At 36.1% G+C, this 16324-nt stretch overlaps 1 protein-coding gene across 3 annotated transcripts in view; it reads left to right on the top strand.

The window, feature by feature from the left end:
- The first annotated feature begins 2050 nt into the window (after positions 1-2050).
- The window catches only part of LOC128214927 (tyrosine-protein kinase SRK2-like), a 21082-nt gene continuing 6808 nt past the window's right edge, over positions 2051-16324 (top strand). Inside the window, exons 1-10 of one of the 3 annotated variants that reach the window (XM_052921642.1) lie at positions 2051-2177; positions 3080-3154; positions 5756-5851; positions 7271-7466; positions 9297-9414; positions 9934-10047; positions 11046-11149; positions 11453-11608; positions 12970-13134; positions 15400-15656. In XM_052921642.1, coding sequence (XP_052777602.1) covers positions 7304-7466; positions 9297-9414; positions 9934-10047; positions 11046-11149; positions 11453-11608; positions 12970-13134; positions 15400-15656 — 1077 coding nt within the window. In that variant the 5' untranslated portion in view covers positions 2051-2177; positions 3080-3154; positions 5756-5851; positions 7271-7303. Of the gene's footprint in view, positions 2178-3079; positions 3155-5755; positions 5852-6890; positions 7467-9296; positions 9415-9933; positions 10048-11045; positions 11150-11452; positions 11609-12969; positions 13135-15399; positions 15657-16324 lie in introns of those variants that run through there. The other 2 variants (XM_052921643.1, XM_052921644.1) reach the window with 2 other exon arrangements.

Genomic DNA, 16324 nt, shown 5'->3' with positions numbered 1-16324 from the left:
TATTCAGAAAATGTCTCAAAGTTTTTTGACAGAGCATGGATATATTTCTTATTTTCAGGGTTTTGCATGATTTCTGTGTCCAATGTTCAACAACGTTTGCCAGTCATACATTCTGGACAGTAGCACGGTGTTGTCCTCGTTTTGATTTCAATATTTTCTCCACAATTCGGAAATCCACGTTTTGCAGCATGCAATTTCATTGTGTTTTCCAAGGGTTTGACTTTCAGCAATGGTGTTCTGCTTTTCTTGGCACTTTTATATTGTAACGAATACGAATGCGACCTCACGCATGGTTGAGCCTACAGCCCACTTAAAAAAGTCCATGGCATCTTGTATCATGGTGTATCCTTGCCGGATAGCCTCATCAGCCATTCCTCTCACTGTCCCTCCTAGGCCGTCACACGCACTCTTCCCATGTCTACTTTCGAAATAATTCCATGTGGCAGCATATGCATATTTGCCTTCATGGCCAAGGACAGTTTCAGAAATGAAACGGTTGCGATATTGACTTGATGGACTGTCTGTCCAAAAGTGTACTTGCTTCAGATCTGGATCAATCTTCTTCAATTTCGGCATCAAAGTGTCAATAAAGGCAATGACGGTGCTGGACGAATGAGCTATTTCGTCGGATATGACAACAAAACTTTTGTGTATTAGATTGTCATGCTCGTCATGGAAATATGCAGCGTTACAGCGCACAAGGGCAGGTTGCGTTGTTTTGACACACCACGCCCCCGCTCGTTTTTTTTATATTATAATCCTTTTTAGTAAGAATATGATGTGGTAAGTGTAACTTGTGATAACTGGCAAAAAAATATTTTATTCTATTGTCTTTGTAAAAGGGTGACGACTTGCCACTGTATTTCCCCATATTTGCTGAGATGACCCTGCTCAAGAGGCCATAACTTTGTCAAATCGCAACCAAACTCTTTACTTTTTTAGCTTTCCTTGTAGAGTTAATACCAATATTTAAGAAAATGTACACTTTTACTGAAAATAAATGCCATTTCCTACCCGAAATGCAAAAAACACGTTACTCGACGAACCAACTACCCGCTAATTTCACCGAAATTTTCCAGACTAAAACGCAATATTCAAGCAAGTTCAAAAGGTTATACTTCACTATTAGTGAAATGTGTTACAACATGTTGAAAATAACAAATTTTGCAGGATGTTTCACAATTCAATCGATATTTTTAATGTTGAATTGTTTGCTTTTAAATAAAAAATGGTCCTTATTATTTTTTGGCGTAGTAAATTTCTAAAAGAAACTAATTCACTGCAATTTAATATTGAACTCGTAGGTGGGAAGGTTTGAAAAATAATAATGATTATCAAAAATTATACAATGAAAAATACTGGGACAAGTCCATGAGTCGAAAAATTAAAAATAAACCCTGTTTAGGGGCACAAGGCAAGCGCCCATGACAATGAACTATGGGCACACACATATTAACATCACATACACAAATACAAACTCCACAAGTTAACTATTCCCTTATTAAAAATTGCTCTAGCGTTAAATGATGGGATTACCGCGTTGGAACGGTCAGTGAAACAAGAGTTCACTGGAGCTCGAGGCTACTTGGGGCTTAAACTAGTTAGCATAGCCATAACCTCATTCTTGTCTCATCATTTATTGATAATTACCAAATTGAACTTCGAAACAATGAAGAATAACGCAAAAAAATAACATAAAAACTGATTTTAAGTTCTTAACGACCGAATACTAACATCACCTGTAAACGAATGATTCAAGCCGGAGCAACAGTGCCTAGCTCTAAATAGGTACGATTTAGTCATTCAAAGATAACTAACACACAAAATTCGCCTTCGCAAAGTTTAAACCTATGTCTCTATTTAGTCTAATAATGAAAGTATATATATATATATATATTCTTCGAGACGTTAAAACGAAATAAATAAAGGAAATACGAACAGCCTTTAATAAACTTGACCTTGTAGCGTATGGCGAGTTAGTGGTTGAATTACACTTGCGGTTTTGAAGTCACTGTACTGATTGTATGATGACTAGGAGGACATGAGATTCATCTTAAACGCCAGTTTCGACAGTTAAGAAAGTGTTTGGAATATGATACATAATGAAATAAAAAAAATAATGGAATACAATAAATAATGAAATAACAAAAATAATGGTTTCCATATAGGTAACAACTGTAAGTGTTATTACATTGCTTCACGTCTGGGGTCTGTTTCACCAAGAACCCGATGAGCGATTTTGTTCCTAGCAAACATTTTGAACGTGGGAGATATTTCGTTCCTAGGTGATATTTTGTTTCCAAGAGAGATTTTGTTCCAAGGATCTATGTAGTTCCTGGGAGATATTGTGTTCCAAGGTGGTATTTTCAGCATTTTACTGCACTAAAAACTGCTCCTAGGGTTTTTGATGAAATGACCCGCAGAAGTGCAAACTATGCTTTATAAACTGTTAGAGCACTCAAACTTTCACTGCTTTTGTATGGGCTATGAAATTATTATGTAGCATTTCTCATTATACAATTACTTCCTGGTCAACATAAACAATAATTTATCTCTAAAATTGATTAATTAATTTTATGCATTCCATATATATATATATATATAGATATATATATCTGACTACCCTAGAAAACCATCTGCATTATAGTAATCAGTAACTTATGTTGTCCGAAAACTATTCGCCTGCTGGTACTGACCATCAAAGTGGTCAATGAAAACCATCACCGGTAAAGTATTTCAGTGAATATTTAGGTCCCACTATGTGTGTTTGTGTAATTTAACCTTTTAATTACCGAATATCTTGTTTGTTTATTGAAAATACTGGTTGTCAATTATATTTTAACTGGTAATTATTACCAGTAATACAATGAAAAATACAGGGACAAGCCAAGAAGTCGAAATTCAAATAAAACCTGTTTAGGGGCACAAGGCAAGGGCCCAATCGACAACGAACTATAGACCCAAACATATTAACGTACCATACACAAATACAATCACCCAAAACAAACTTACACCACATACACAAATGCAAACACCACAAACAACCCATACCCTTATTGATATTGTTCTACCATTAAAGGATTGGATTACCGCATTGGGATGGTCAGTGAAACAAGACTTCACTGGAACTCAAGTCTACTGGGGGCTTTAACTAGTAAGTATGGCCATACCTCACTCAAGTCTACTGGGGGCTTTAACTAGTTAGTAAGGCCATACCTCACTCAAGTCTACTGGGGGCTTTAACTAGTAAGTATGGCCATACCTCACTCAAGTCTACCGGGGGCTTTAACTAGTAAGTATGGCCATACCTCACTCAAGTCTACCGGGGGCTTAAACTAGTAAGTATGGCCATACCTCACTCAAGTCTACAGGGGGCTTTAACTAGTAAGTATGGCCATACCTCACTCAAGTCTACCGGGGGCTTAAACTAGTAAGTATGGCCATACCTCACTCAATTATACCGGGGGCTTTAACTAGTAAGTATGGCCATACCTCACTCAAGTCTACCGGGGGCTTTAACTAGTTAGTATAACCATACCTCACTCAAGTCTACCGGGGGCTTAAACTAGTAAGTATGGCCATACCTCACTCAAGTCTACCGGGGGCTTAAACTTGTAAGTATGGCCATACCTCACTCAAGTCTACCGGGGGCTTAAACTAGTAAGTATGGCCATACCTCACTCAAGTCTACCGGGGGCTTTAACTAGTAAGTATGGCCATACCTCACTCAAGTCTACCGGGGGCTAAAACTAGTAAGTATGGCCATACCTCACTCAAGTCTACCGGGGGCTTAAACTAGTAAGTATGGCCATACCTCACTCAAGTCTACCGGGGGCTTAAACTAGTAAGTATGGCCATACCTCACTCAAGTCTACTGGGGGCCTGAACTACTAAGTATGGCCATACCTCACTCAAGCCTACCGGGGGCTTAAACTAGTAAGTATGGCCATACCTCACTCAAGTCTACCGGGGGCTTTAACTAGTAAGTATGGCCATGCCTCACTCAAGTCTACCGGGGGCTTAAACTAGTAAGCATGGCCATACCTCACTCAAGTCTACCGGGGGCTTAAACTAGTAAGTATGGTCATACCTCACTCAAGTCTACCGGGGGCTTAAACTAGTAAGTATGGCCATACCTCACTCAAGTCTACCGGGGGTTTAAACTTGTAAGTATGCCCCATCATCTATCAATAATTACTAAATTTGATAAAATATAGGAGCCTTATCAGAGCACGCGTCCACTTGAAACAATGAAGAATAACGCAAAAGAAAACATATAAACTGATAAATTAATTTCAAGTACTCAAAGAACGCATACCAACATCACATGTAAACGAATGAATCAAGCCGGAGCAACAGCGTCTTGGGTCAAAAACTGTTCATAGTAGAAAAATGTACTAGCTTGTCAAAAACCATGAGTATTACTTTCATACCATGTGCTGGTCATTTATGACTAGTTAATACAATTTATCACGCAATCTTAATATAGTCTCTCTTCTGTCGACTTGCTCTTAAAGAGACTAGACACCAGATGGTCCACAAATCGGCAAATACAGTTTTTCCTCAAAACAAGCCTAGAATTGTCAAAACGAGCTAATATGAGCCCGACAATTTAGTATTGTATACATGTGTAAAATAAACACAAAGGAAGATATCAATTTCTTTTTAATAATCAGTCAGTAACAAGTACAACAAGCAGTTGATAAATCAATATGTTTTACAAGAACAGTTTCTTTCAGAAAACTGAGAAACTAAAATCTTACATGGTAAGAAGTAAACGGTAACATTTATTAAAAATCACTTAAACCACAAACATGTGAAGTTGAGAACCAATCCTTAAAAGTTAAATTACAAAGAAAATTTGTAATAAGGTACTGTAGTGACTTGATAAGTAAATTAGTCGGTAGCGGTTACCACCCTTGTTTCTATAATCGATTGTTCAAATTTCACTATCGATTGTCGCTGACGTAGGCCTTTCCGATCAATTGTCAATTATAATCGATCATCGGCACAACCTTAGTTTATACAAAGAAGCAGACACCGTCAGGAAAGGGAAGCAGGAAGAAAAATGCTTCTTTTGCGGCCGTTAAGCCGTTTGAATTCACACTGACTTCCTGTGAAATCCACAGAAATGAAACGAATGAAATCAAGATTTTAATTGATCATCATAAACTTGAACTAGAAATCCCATTAGAAATTGTTAAGTAAGTTAAATAAAGTAAAGGAGTATCGGAAACGAGTCCTTTAGATCTGTAATTGTTTAAAAGTTGAATAATTTTATTTCCTCGTGAACGGTTTTTCAAGAAAAGTAATACAGATCATCTTTTAAAGCTGCACACTCACAGATTGAACGTTTTGACAACTTTTTTTATTTTTTGTCATGGAACGAGCCATTTTTTGCGAAATTGCATGGGAACCAGTTATTTAAGAATGCCGACAAAAAACCCAGGTGTTTTATATTTGAGATAAAAAAAATGATGTTTCATGCATTTTTCTTAAACCGTTAGTAAACCATAAAACATTAATTTTCGAAACAAATATGTAAATCTGCGATCTGATCTTTTGTCAGCAATCTTTTATAATTGGTTTGCAGATATTGACGCAAAAATTTGCTCTTTCCAAGACAATAAATAAAAAGTTGTGTAGCTTAAACGGTAAAGACATCCAGTAAAACGCTAAAAATAGCATACACATTGTTTTTGGACTTAATTGTTTTTGGAGTAATATGTTCCTGATTTGTTTTCATTTCTTGCAGTAAGACCTATTTTACAAAAACGTGCTAAAGTGCAGACCAATCAGCTGACGATATGGAAATAGGTAGATACTGCTGAACATATGGACAAAGCAGAAGGTTCTTACTGTTAAAATGAAAGTAGAATGAAGATTTTTTATGTTGTATTATGTACAATTAATTGGTTAAATATTAGTTTTATAATGATATGTTGATATTTTTTATATTGCATGATATCGTTTGGTCGCAAATTACAGGCAAACTGGATTACTTCCTTCAGGGTCGATCATTATAGTCTAAACGAATGTTCTCAAGAACTCAGTTTCTGTAGGTCATTTATATTGACGCCATACAATAAATATTATATTGCAGCTCATGGGTTTCTGTACCTTTTTAGGGGTGAAAACATTTCTGTATTGAAAAATAACACGCTTATCCAACCATTGCAAAACTATGCATGGTTATGATATTGCTTTTAAAAAACTGCACTGACTTAGGAATTACCTAACACGATTAAACCAAAATCAATTTGTAATAAATGTCAAACATTCAAACCCTTCGGACACAAGTCACCCCTTTGGTTTACCACGGCCGATTATCTTTATAAAATATACTTCTTGTGACATTTAAACTTAATCAACTAACTCATAGATGACCGAATTTCTATGTTATAACTGACAGTGTGTGTATACCATGTGGTAAAATGCAGTCTACGCGGCTTACGGAGCCCAGTCTTCGGTCTTTTACCAGAGTTTGATTGAGAATGTAATTTCTAAAGACACTTCGACAAACCTTTTCACAAAACAACTGTCTGACGGAGCACTGTCAACAAATTATTTTGGAAACAGATTTGTCGAAGTGTTTGATGAAACAAATCACCTAATCAAACTCCAGTAATGAATCAAAGGCGGGACTCTTTCAGCGGCATAGACTGCCCTTTGTTTCATTTAAAATAGTGTAACAAAAGAAAAGTTATCTTTGATTTAAGTCTTCATTTTAAACAAATTGCCTTCTGACGTAGCATATATGACGTAATTTATCACCTGGTTAATACACACTGACTTATCAAAATTAGAATGTTGTTCTCATTAAATCAAAATGTAATAATTACTTAAGTGAATAGTTTGAATTTCTTATCTTTTAATGGCGGCCTGAATAAAGTTCCTTGTTTGATTGTGAGTGGCTGCATGTTAACCATAACAGTTCTTTATTATATAAGGTGCAAACAAAAGTGTACGTACTTTTGGTTGTATAAAGGGAAATGTGTTTTCATTTCTATTCCCTTGTAAGACCTTGTAAGTTCATTTCTGATGATGCATAGTTATGGTACAATAACTAAAGACATTTAGATAGCGAAAAGTTTTAAGCTAGAGTTTGTGTCTCTATCTCTGTAAACAATACTTGAGCACGGCTGTGTTGCAATTATTGCAGTGCTTTTATTATTTTCTGATTTTTCTTTATCGTTACTTTATCACACCTTGCTGCCTTTTAAATGCACTTAAGTTTTACAATGGTATACTATACGATAAATACCTGAAGCTTTCCTGAGTGACCTACTTCTGAAACTAAGTCATGGGGTGTGATGAATCCAAACCCAAGATGGACACATCGGAGTCGATGTTCTCCGATATTAAAGGAAGGAGCGAGGAAAACGGGGACAAACCACGTGGGAAAAACTACTACACCAACCCCCCAGTTAATCTACCACAGCCTGGGGAGAACTCTGATGCTGAGGGTAATACACTGTATTAGTGTTTGTAGTAGTTTGTGTCATTGGGTAACAGACAAAGATATAGGGGACCACTTGTACTGCTGCCTAAGACTCACCTACCATTCACGATTAAATCAGATCATTCAATAATTGAGAATAACACACTCGGAGAAATACGTTTTTCATTGTTACTACTTTCTAACCTCCTATTTTTATGTACCCAAAAGAACGGCATATGGAAATCGAACCGTTCGTCTGTACGTCCCCACGGTGTCCTATTAATTAACCCAAGGATCTTAAACTAGGTAGGCATGTTGGTTATGACAAGTAGATGAAACCTATTGAATGTGAGGTACGTGGGTAAAGGGCAAGGTCGTGGTCGTGGTAACGTAACTAAAAATCTTTTTTTCCGATCCATGACTGACAAATGCTGGGTTCTCAGGGATCTACAACTTGGCAGGGACCGTTTGCCATTACCAGCAGACGAACCCTATTAATTTTGAGGTCCGTCAGTCAGTCCTGGTGACATTACGCTGAAAATCTAATTTCAATCAATAACTGAAAAAAACGACAGGGCTCAGGGACCTCAAACTTGTATGCAGGTCGGTCATACTCAGTAGATAAACCCTTATGATTTTAAGGTCAGTAGGTCAAATCTAAGGTCAATAACGGATGAACCCTTGGGTCTAGGAATTTCATATTTGGTAGGCAATTTGTACACTACAAGCAGATAACCCCTATTGATAATGAATACCTGGATTTCAATACGCTAATAAATATAAAGCCATTGCCTACATCATTCACTTAAAAGTTATCCAGTGCTAGTTATTTTGTTTCTTTATTTAAGGGTTTCATTAACAAATTGAATCCTAGCATACACTCATGTCAATAATGCCCAACTATCTCATTAAAAGTACAGCAGGCATGAAATGACATTTACTCCATCTTGCAATGATTAAATATCTTCCTGTTTTCATACTCTGCTCTTTCAAAATGTTAGCAATCAATGTTTTCAAAACTGCATGGAAAGTTTGCCATGAAAATATGCAAAATACTAAAGGCTATCTGTAAATAGGCCCAAATACTTATGGCTTTCCGGTCAATGAGGACTCTCACGGTAACTTGGCGCATTAATATGACAGCTCTTGTTTCCTTCTTTTTGTCAAATTATTCCTACGGTTAAGTGCAAAAGAATGATTTATTGATCAGTTTTCTCTTTATTAATTTGTTCTTTTCTTTCCTTTTAATATTTAAGTATCTTCGCCTATACATCTACTCCTATATCAGAACTGTCACAAAGTGGGCGGAGCTTAACCATGTAATAAGTGGTGTGGGGGTAAATTTTACCGATATCTACTTATAAAACCCCATCTTATTGAAAGTTTTCCTTGGGAATATGGTACAAAACAGGAACTACAACACGACCTCGTGATTGATGTTTTTATGAATCACACTCTGTGATTGTGTATCATTTCAATTAATGGGGTATTGTGTGCAGTTGATATTATCATCACATGTGTATTCTAATTTGCAAACATAAAGTTCTTAAGTATAAGGAAGCTAATAAATAATATATATAGGGGTATGTAGGAAAGGGACTTTTTCCACGAAACATTTCAAGTGAGTGGTTAGCTTGATATTGCTTGAAACAATAATTGTTCATACTTATACTTACATAAAAATGACAATATAATTGAAAATGAAGTTATTTTCACTAGTAAGCTGAAAGTGAGACATACTCATGTAATATTTGTACTATTATCCCCCACCCCTATTCTCCCGAGAGTCTGAACGCACATGTACGTTTAAAAGGACATATATCTTAGTCACAAAAGTCATTATGTTATATTACAGGAGGCAGTGGCGGAGGGAAACGTGTTTTCGCGCTCTATGACTATGATGCCCGAACACAAGATGACCTCACATTCCGGAAAGGCGACGTTCTCGAACTTATAGAGTGCAGAACTGAAGAGTAAGATATATGATTATATACGGTATTGCCCCTTTACTTAGCGGACATACTATGTTTTTCAAAGAGAAGCAAGGTATTATCATAGCCTTGGTGTCGATGTACAAAATATTAACATTGGACATAGCTCGAAAACCAAGTCCTTCAAGAGTTATCATCCTTTGATTACAGAAATTACCTAAAATGAGTCTTGTCCGATCAATAACTTAAGAAATCTTTGTCAAATCATCATCAAATTTGGTCAGAATGTGTATGGGCATACTATCTCGGTCAGGATCGACAACAAGCCGTGTTGGCTTAGTTAATCCAGAGTTACTACCCTTCAATTGGTGAAAACTGTCCGCTTTCTAAATTTGGCGTAGCGTTCAACCACTTATCACCAAACTGGGTGCCCTCAAATTAAGACGGGCGTATTTTATGACAGTATATGCTCTTCTTAATCTTCACATTTCCATTTTTCTGAGAAACCAGTGCCGATCTTTTCCGTTCTTGTCAGATTTAACATTCAGCTGAAACTTCCAGCAATGAGGACTGGTGCTTCGCGCGACATATATATCCAAAATATAACAATCTCCAGAAGGAGGGTTACGTGCCACGGACCTATGTTGCATTGGAGGAAAGTCTAGAGTCACATGAGTAAGTGAAAGCAATTGTTGGAGATAATGATGTTAACTTAAGGACATAGAATAATAAATTCATATTGCTATCATTATCAACTTATAAATATAAGAATAATTATATTGACTGCATACTATCGAGGACTGAATGGTCATGCCATAAAAAACAACATACTTTACGGATGATCTTCATATCAGATACTCTCTTTTATCATAAGGAGTTTAACCACTACTTCATTAGCAGGGCTAATATAATAAAGCTGAGGGTAAGGGCTCAGTGTCGACGATTACTGTATTGTTTTGAACCCTGTTCTGATTCTCTTCTGAAACCCTGTTCTGATTCTACATTAAAACCCTGCTTAGATTCTCTTCTGAAACCCTGTTCTGATTCTACATTAAAACCTTGCTTAGATTCTCTTCTGAAACCCTGTTCTGATTCTACATTAAAACCCTACTTAGATTCTCTTCTGAAACCCTGTTCTGATTCTACATCAAAACCCTGCTTAGGTTGTCTTCTGAAACCAATGCTATTTTCGTATTAAATCTTGTTCTGATTGTCTATTGAAACCATTTTTGGATTTTCTGTTGAATATTTATATGAAAAACTACAGAAACAAACTCAGTAGCCTAAAGTTCAAACATAAACCCCGTTTAATGGCACAGGGTTCTAAAGATTACCGCTCTCAGTCTCAGTGAAATTGTGTTTTGATTATAATGTGAAACCCTGTTCTGATTCTGATTTTAAACCTTTTTAATTTGGCTATTGAAAGCCTGTTCTGATTTCTGCTAAAATGTGTTCTGATTCTGTATTAAAACCCAGCTCTAGATATCTATTGAAAATATGTTGTGTTTCTGTATTGAAACTGTGTTCTGATTCATTATTGAAACTGTGTATTGATTTTTTGTTGAAAACCCTGTTCTGATTCTCTATCGAAACTTTGTTCTGATTTTCTGATTGAAACTGTTGTCTGATTCACTATTTAACTGTAGTCTGATTTTCTTATTTGTCTATTGCAGCTGGTTTTTCGGACGGGTGACACGTAAGGAGGCAGAGAGAAACTTGTTGACGAAGGACAACCCTGTTGGAGCTTTCCTTGTACGGGAGAGCGAGAGTTGTCCGGGTGGGTCGATTGTGTATACAGTTATATCATATCTGTTACTAGTTCAAATCTAGTTAAGTTAGCCTGTAGAAGAGGCCTAATGAAAGTATCCTTTCCAGTTGTTTAAACTGGAATCTCTTGGTTAATTGAAACTATAGTGAACAGTTGTCCCCAGTTTTGTGCAGCTTTTTCATGTTCTAAAACATACAGCATTCAAGTAGACACATTCAATTATTACCTATGCTGCATGATTTCATATAATTTGTATCATGAAATTATTTCTGTATAGAATGTTTGTCATTCGTATTTATTTCCCGCATTCAGGGAGCTATGCGTTGTCCATTCGAGACTATGACCAAAACATGGCCAATCCGGATTGCGCCAAACATTACAAGCTTCGCAACATGGATGAAGGCGGAGTGTACATTGTCAAAAGACGACAGTTCAAGAGTATGATGGAACTTGTGGACCACTATAAAGGTGATACATTAAGATTCAAGTCTCGAGTACATGAACATTTTACAATTAAAGGATGGGAATACTTAATTTATACAATTTGCGGCCTCTTCCTGCTTATTGTGTCAACTATTTTGTTTACATTAAACAAACATTTTTTTTGTTATGTATAAATATATACAAATACCATTGCAGAGAAAACTCATTATAAACTAACATATTGGGTATGATATCCTATTATTTGCTTTGTTAATATAATAGCAAATAACATATTTTTTATTTCCACAAAGTTTATTTTTCCTGCTTCATTTTTTGTAAAGTAAAAATATATGGTCATTTACTTTATTGCACACAGCATTCACAAGATGTGTATAAATTGTTACACAGCTTTCACAATATGGAAGTGTAATAAATGTTAATTAAACACTTGTTCTTCCATTCAGATGTACATTGTATCCAATTAGCATTAATTCAAGCCGGCAGGTTGCTTTCAACGCCAATATAGGAAGTAAACTTTCGATTTTTCGGTAAAACATGCCATACATGTTAAGCATACTATTCTTGTTGGAAAAAAGTGTTTTTTTAAATCCCAACTCTTTTATGCAAGGAAAAAATGATAAGATTAATGGTTTGTCAGGCAGAAAAGAAATAAATCTGGCTTATACTGTACAGAAAATGACAACGTCCACAAATACTGTCTATATGGGGTTATAAGCCACTAATGTGAACCGAAAGGGTACACTCAGTCAGCTTGCGATTAGAGAAGTACTTGAAGTATGCTTTGATGGAGGATTGCGCTCATGGAACGAGAGTGGAGAATCAGTCACAGGTGTATGGACTAACGTACAAGAAACTGCGATGAAGGCTTGGAAGTCCGAATGCAAATGGATGATGCAAGTGCGACGCCAAGGGAGCATTAACGAAACAGAATCAACGAGTACATTATAAACTCAGAGGTTGCGCTGATTAACAACGTAATAATGTAGCAATACGTTTTGGTAGCTTTTTCAAGCATCCTGCAAAGAATAGGAACGAACCTTCCCGCCAAGAACTTGAATCAGGATGCAAAACTCACTAAATATGTAGACTATGTCAATCCAAACATAATTATCAATTTTTGGACAGCTTTTGTTATTATAAACATTTATCATTGTTTATTCATGCAATCATCATTTTCTTATTTTCAAAATGTTGACGTGATATTTGTTAGTATCACCAGGGGATTTTGCCCCTGGTAACACATGTTTACAGGGAAATAAAAGGGACTGTTGCTTGTCTTAAAAATAGAAAAAGAAAAATGGCTATTGAAAATGGCAGACACTATACCTTTTACAAAATCCATAATTCTTGAAATTCATATCCATCTTTATTCGTCCTCATTCCAGTGCAAGCGGATGGTATATGCGGGTCACTGGTAGCACCGTGTTCTCGAGCTGCCCCGGTAATGGTCGATTTGAGTCGGGACACTAAGGACGCGTGGGAGATTGACAGGAACTCGCTCCAGCTGTCACAGAGGCTTGGAGCTGGTCAGTTCGGTGAGGTCTGGAAAGGTATAAACAATCTACTTTACATGACCACGTTTGAATTATTGTGTAAATTTATGGCATTATCAGGTTTCCTTCTATACATTATTGACATTCCGGGCACACGTTGAATACCAAATCAATGTAGGGCGTTGGGGCAAAAAACAACAAGAGTTTCAATGTTTTAAATAAAATGAGGGCAAGTTACTTTGTATTAAGGTTTTCTTACTGGAAGAAGGGGTAGACTTACAGTATCATTTCATTGGCCAAATTTTGTTTTAAAATGTTTCAATGAAACTATTGAATTGGCTCAGCCATATTTGACAAAAACATAAGATTTTCTAAGTGAAAGGAGATCTGAAAGGTATAGTGTTATCCAGTGGTGCAGTGTTGATGGCGCCCCTGAGGTGGTGGAGGTGGTATAAAAGAAGTAAACAAGAACTGAACATAATCAATAGCTGTAATTACAGACGATCCGGTTTTTTTCAATATGTACTCAAGTTATCAGTGTTGACAGCAAATTATGTGACACAGCAATACCAGTGTGTGTATATCACGTGACAAAATGTGTCATAAATGCTACGTCGGAAGGCAATATTTTGCTTTGAACGAAGACTTTAACAAAGATAACTTCACTATCATTTCACCATTTTAAATGAAACAGAGCGCAGTTTACGCCGCGTACGGATTCCCGCCTTCGGTCTTTTACCACAGTTTCATTGAGAGTTTAGTTTCTTAAACCACTTCGACAAACCTTTTTACAAACGGCCGTCTGACGGAGCACTGTCAAAACAATGTTTTGGAAACCGGTTTGACGAAGTGTTTGATAAAACTAAGCACCTTATCAAACTCCGGTAATAAAACGAATGCGGCGCTCTTTTAGCAGCATAGACTGCCCCTTGTTTCATTTAAAATGATGTATTAAAAGAAAAGTTATCTTTGTTTAAAGTCTTCATTTTAAACAGAATGTTGCCTTCCGACGTAGCATATATGACGCAATTTAACACGTGGTATACACACTGTATAAATCGAGGTAGTAAAGCCAGATTGCAATCATTCATGAATAGGCTAAAGAGAGCCAAACCACTGACATAAGTCATGTGACGTGAACTCTGTCCCAACTACTGATTATGAATTTGTTGTCACATGCTTTCTTGATGAGTGGTAGCTGGTTCAAATCTCATACATAGACATATACTAGAACTTTATATTATCTTCATTTTAAGATGACCATTAAAATACATGTGAAAGTGCTTCAATATTAAAACAATTAGTTTAAAAGATTTGCATAATATCTTTTTGAGCCAAAAAATGTGAGAAAGATATGAAAAGAAATTCAATGAAATGTTATAAAAAGATGTTTGCTACTGATAATGAACCCTCTTTTGAGCAAGGTTATTGTTAACACTATTATTTAATCTTGTTTGTTTTAAAAAAGAAAAGTCGAGATAATAAAAATTGTCATAGTTTTGGTGTTCTTTTGGTCGTCATTTGATGTTTATAGTTTCAAACAATGACTGCATCGTATCTTTGAAAAGTTTTTGCATTAGGAGCTCTGAATTGTATTCGTCCGTCTGCAGATGGAGTTGGGATCTCTAATCATAGAAGTACTTGGGGTTTACCTATAACTTTATTTTTATTTGTTTTATTGTTAAGTTTCCTCAAGTTAATGCATACTTTGATAAGATTTATCTTTTGCGTTTTATCTTTATTTAGGACTGTTGGGATAAGAGTGAGGTTTGTGCACTTAAACTGGTTTAAACCCCCAGTAAATTTACATTTTACTGACCGTTCCAAGGCGGTACCTAACTATTCTTGATAAACATACCTAGTTTTTTTATATATAGTATGTATGCACTGTTCTGTTTGTGGAGTTTTGTGCTGTTCTTCCATGTTTCTTTTTGTGGTTTTATGTTCTATGTCTTTCGCGTTTACCCAGTGCCATTAAACCGGGTTTATGTTTAAACTTTTTGCTACGGAGCTTGTTTCTGTAGCTTTTTACATAAATATTTGGCAAAATCTTGAACCTTTACCATAACTCAGACACCGTGCAAGGTATATGAATGAAAGTTAATAACCAAATTGCAGGAGATAATAAGCATATGAATAGAAAGGAGCACAATTATGTCTTTTATTGACGAATGCTTCTTAGAAAATAAGAAGAATCCAGCGCTAGCTTTTGATCGGCGGTGCTCTTGTGGTTACCATTGCGTAGATAACAATCTAAAACAGCTTTCACAATAACCGTAATATTAAATAAAAAAGTTACATGAATATCATTTTTACAACAAGGAATATGGAACAACACAACAGATGTCGCTATAAAAACTCTAAAGGCAGGCACAATGAAAAAGGAGGCCTTTCTTGCCGAGGCCCAGATTATGAAGCAGTGTCGCCATGACAAACTTGTGCGTCTGTACGCCATTTGCTCGAAGGAGGAGCCGATTTACATTGTGACTGAGCTCCTCAATGACAGTCTGCTAAACTACCTGCGGGAAGGAGAAGGACGATACATAGAATTCCCCGATATGGTGGACTACGCAGAACAGGTGGGTGACATATTTCAACATGTGTTATAATCATTGTAGATGGGTAGTATCTGATATTTTTGATTTTATTAAAAACATGTTAATTCTTAGGTTTAGATTTGATTTTTACTATTTTTTTATTTATTCAAAATTATTGTCATATTCCAAAAATATATAAGTACCTGTATTTCATGACTTCTTTGATGTTTGAACAAATTACGACGGAAAAAAATTGTTTCAAGGAATTTGTCAATGGAGAAATTGTGAAAATTCTTTTGTGTGTATTTTTCCTGATAGAATGTGATTTACCTTCAGCCATTTAAGTGTCTTACCTGCATCATGATACATTAAAAGTTATAATGTAGTTCATTTTCAGATCACAAAATTCCTACCCGTGGTTGGCAAACAACGCAAATACCAATCTTTAATAGAAAGGGAACCTAAAATTGTATTTTTACCTTTGCCAAATGCAAAGAATAAATTGAAAGTCAAGTTCAAGCCAGTCCTTAATTATTAGTTTGATATTAAAGATTGCTAATGGGATGGATAATTTGAAAAGGAGAAATTAATTCACAGGAATACGGCGCTACTACCCTTCTCGTAGGGAACGAGAACATTGTCAAACTGTCGACTTTGGTCTCGCTAGGCGTATTGTGGATGACTTATACACCCCGTGGGTTACTGAATCT

Source organism: Mya arenaria, chromosome 13, assembly GCF_026914265.1.
Source record: "Mya arenaria isolate MELC-2E11 chromosome 13, ASM2691426v1".
NCBI classification, from domain to species: domain Eukaryota; kingdom Metazoa; phylum Mollusca; class Bivalvia; order Myida; family Myidae; genus Mya; species Mya arenaria.
This window is presented reverse-complemented; position numbering and strand designations above follow the sequence as displayed.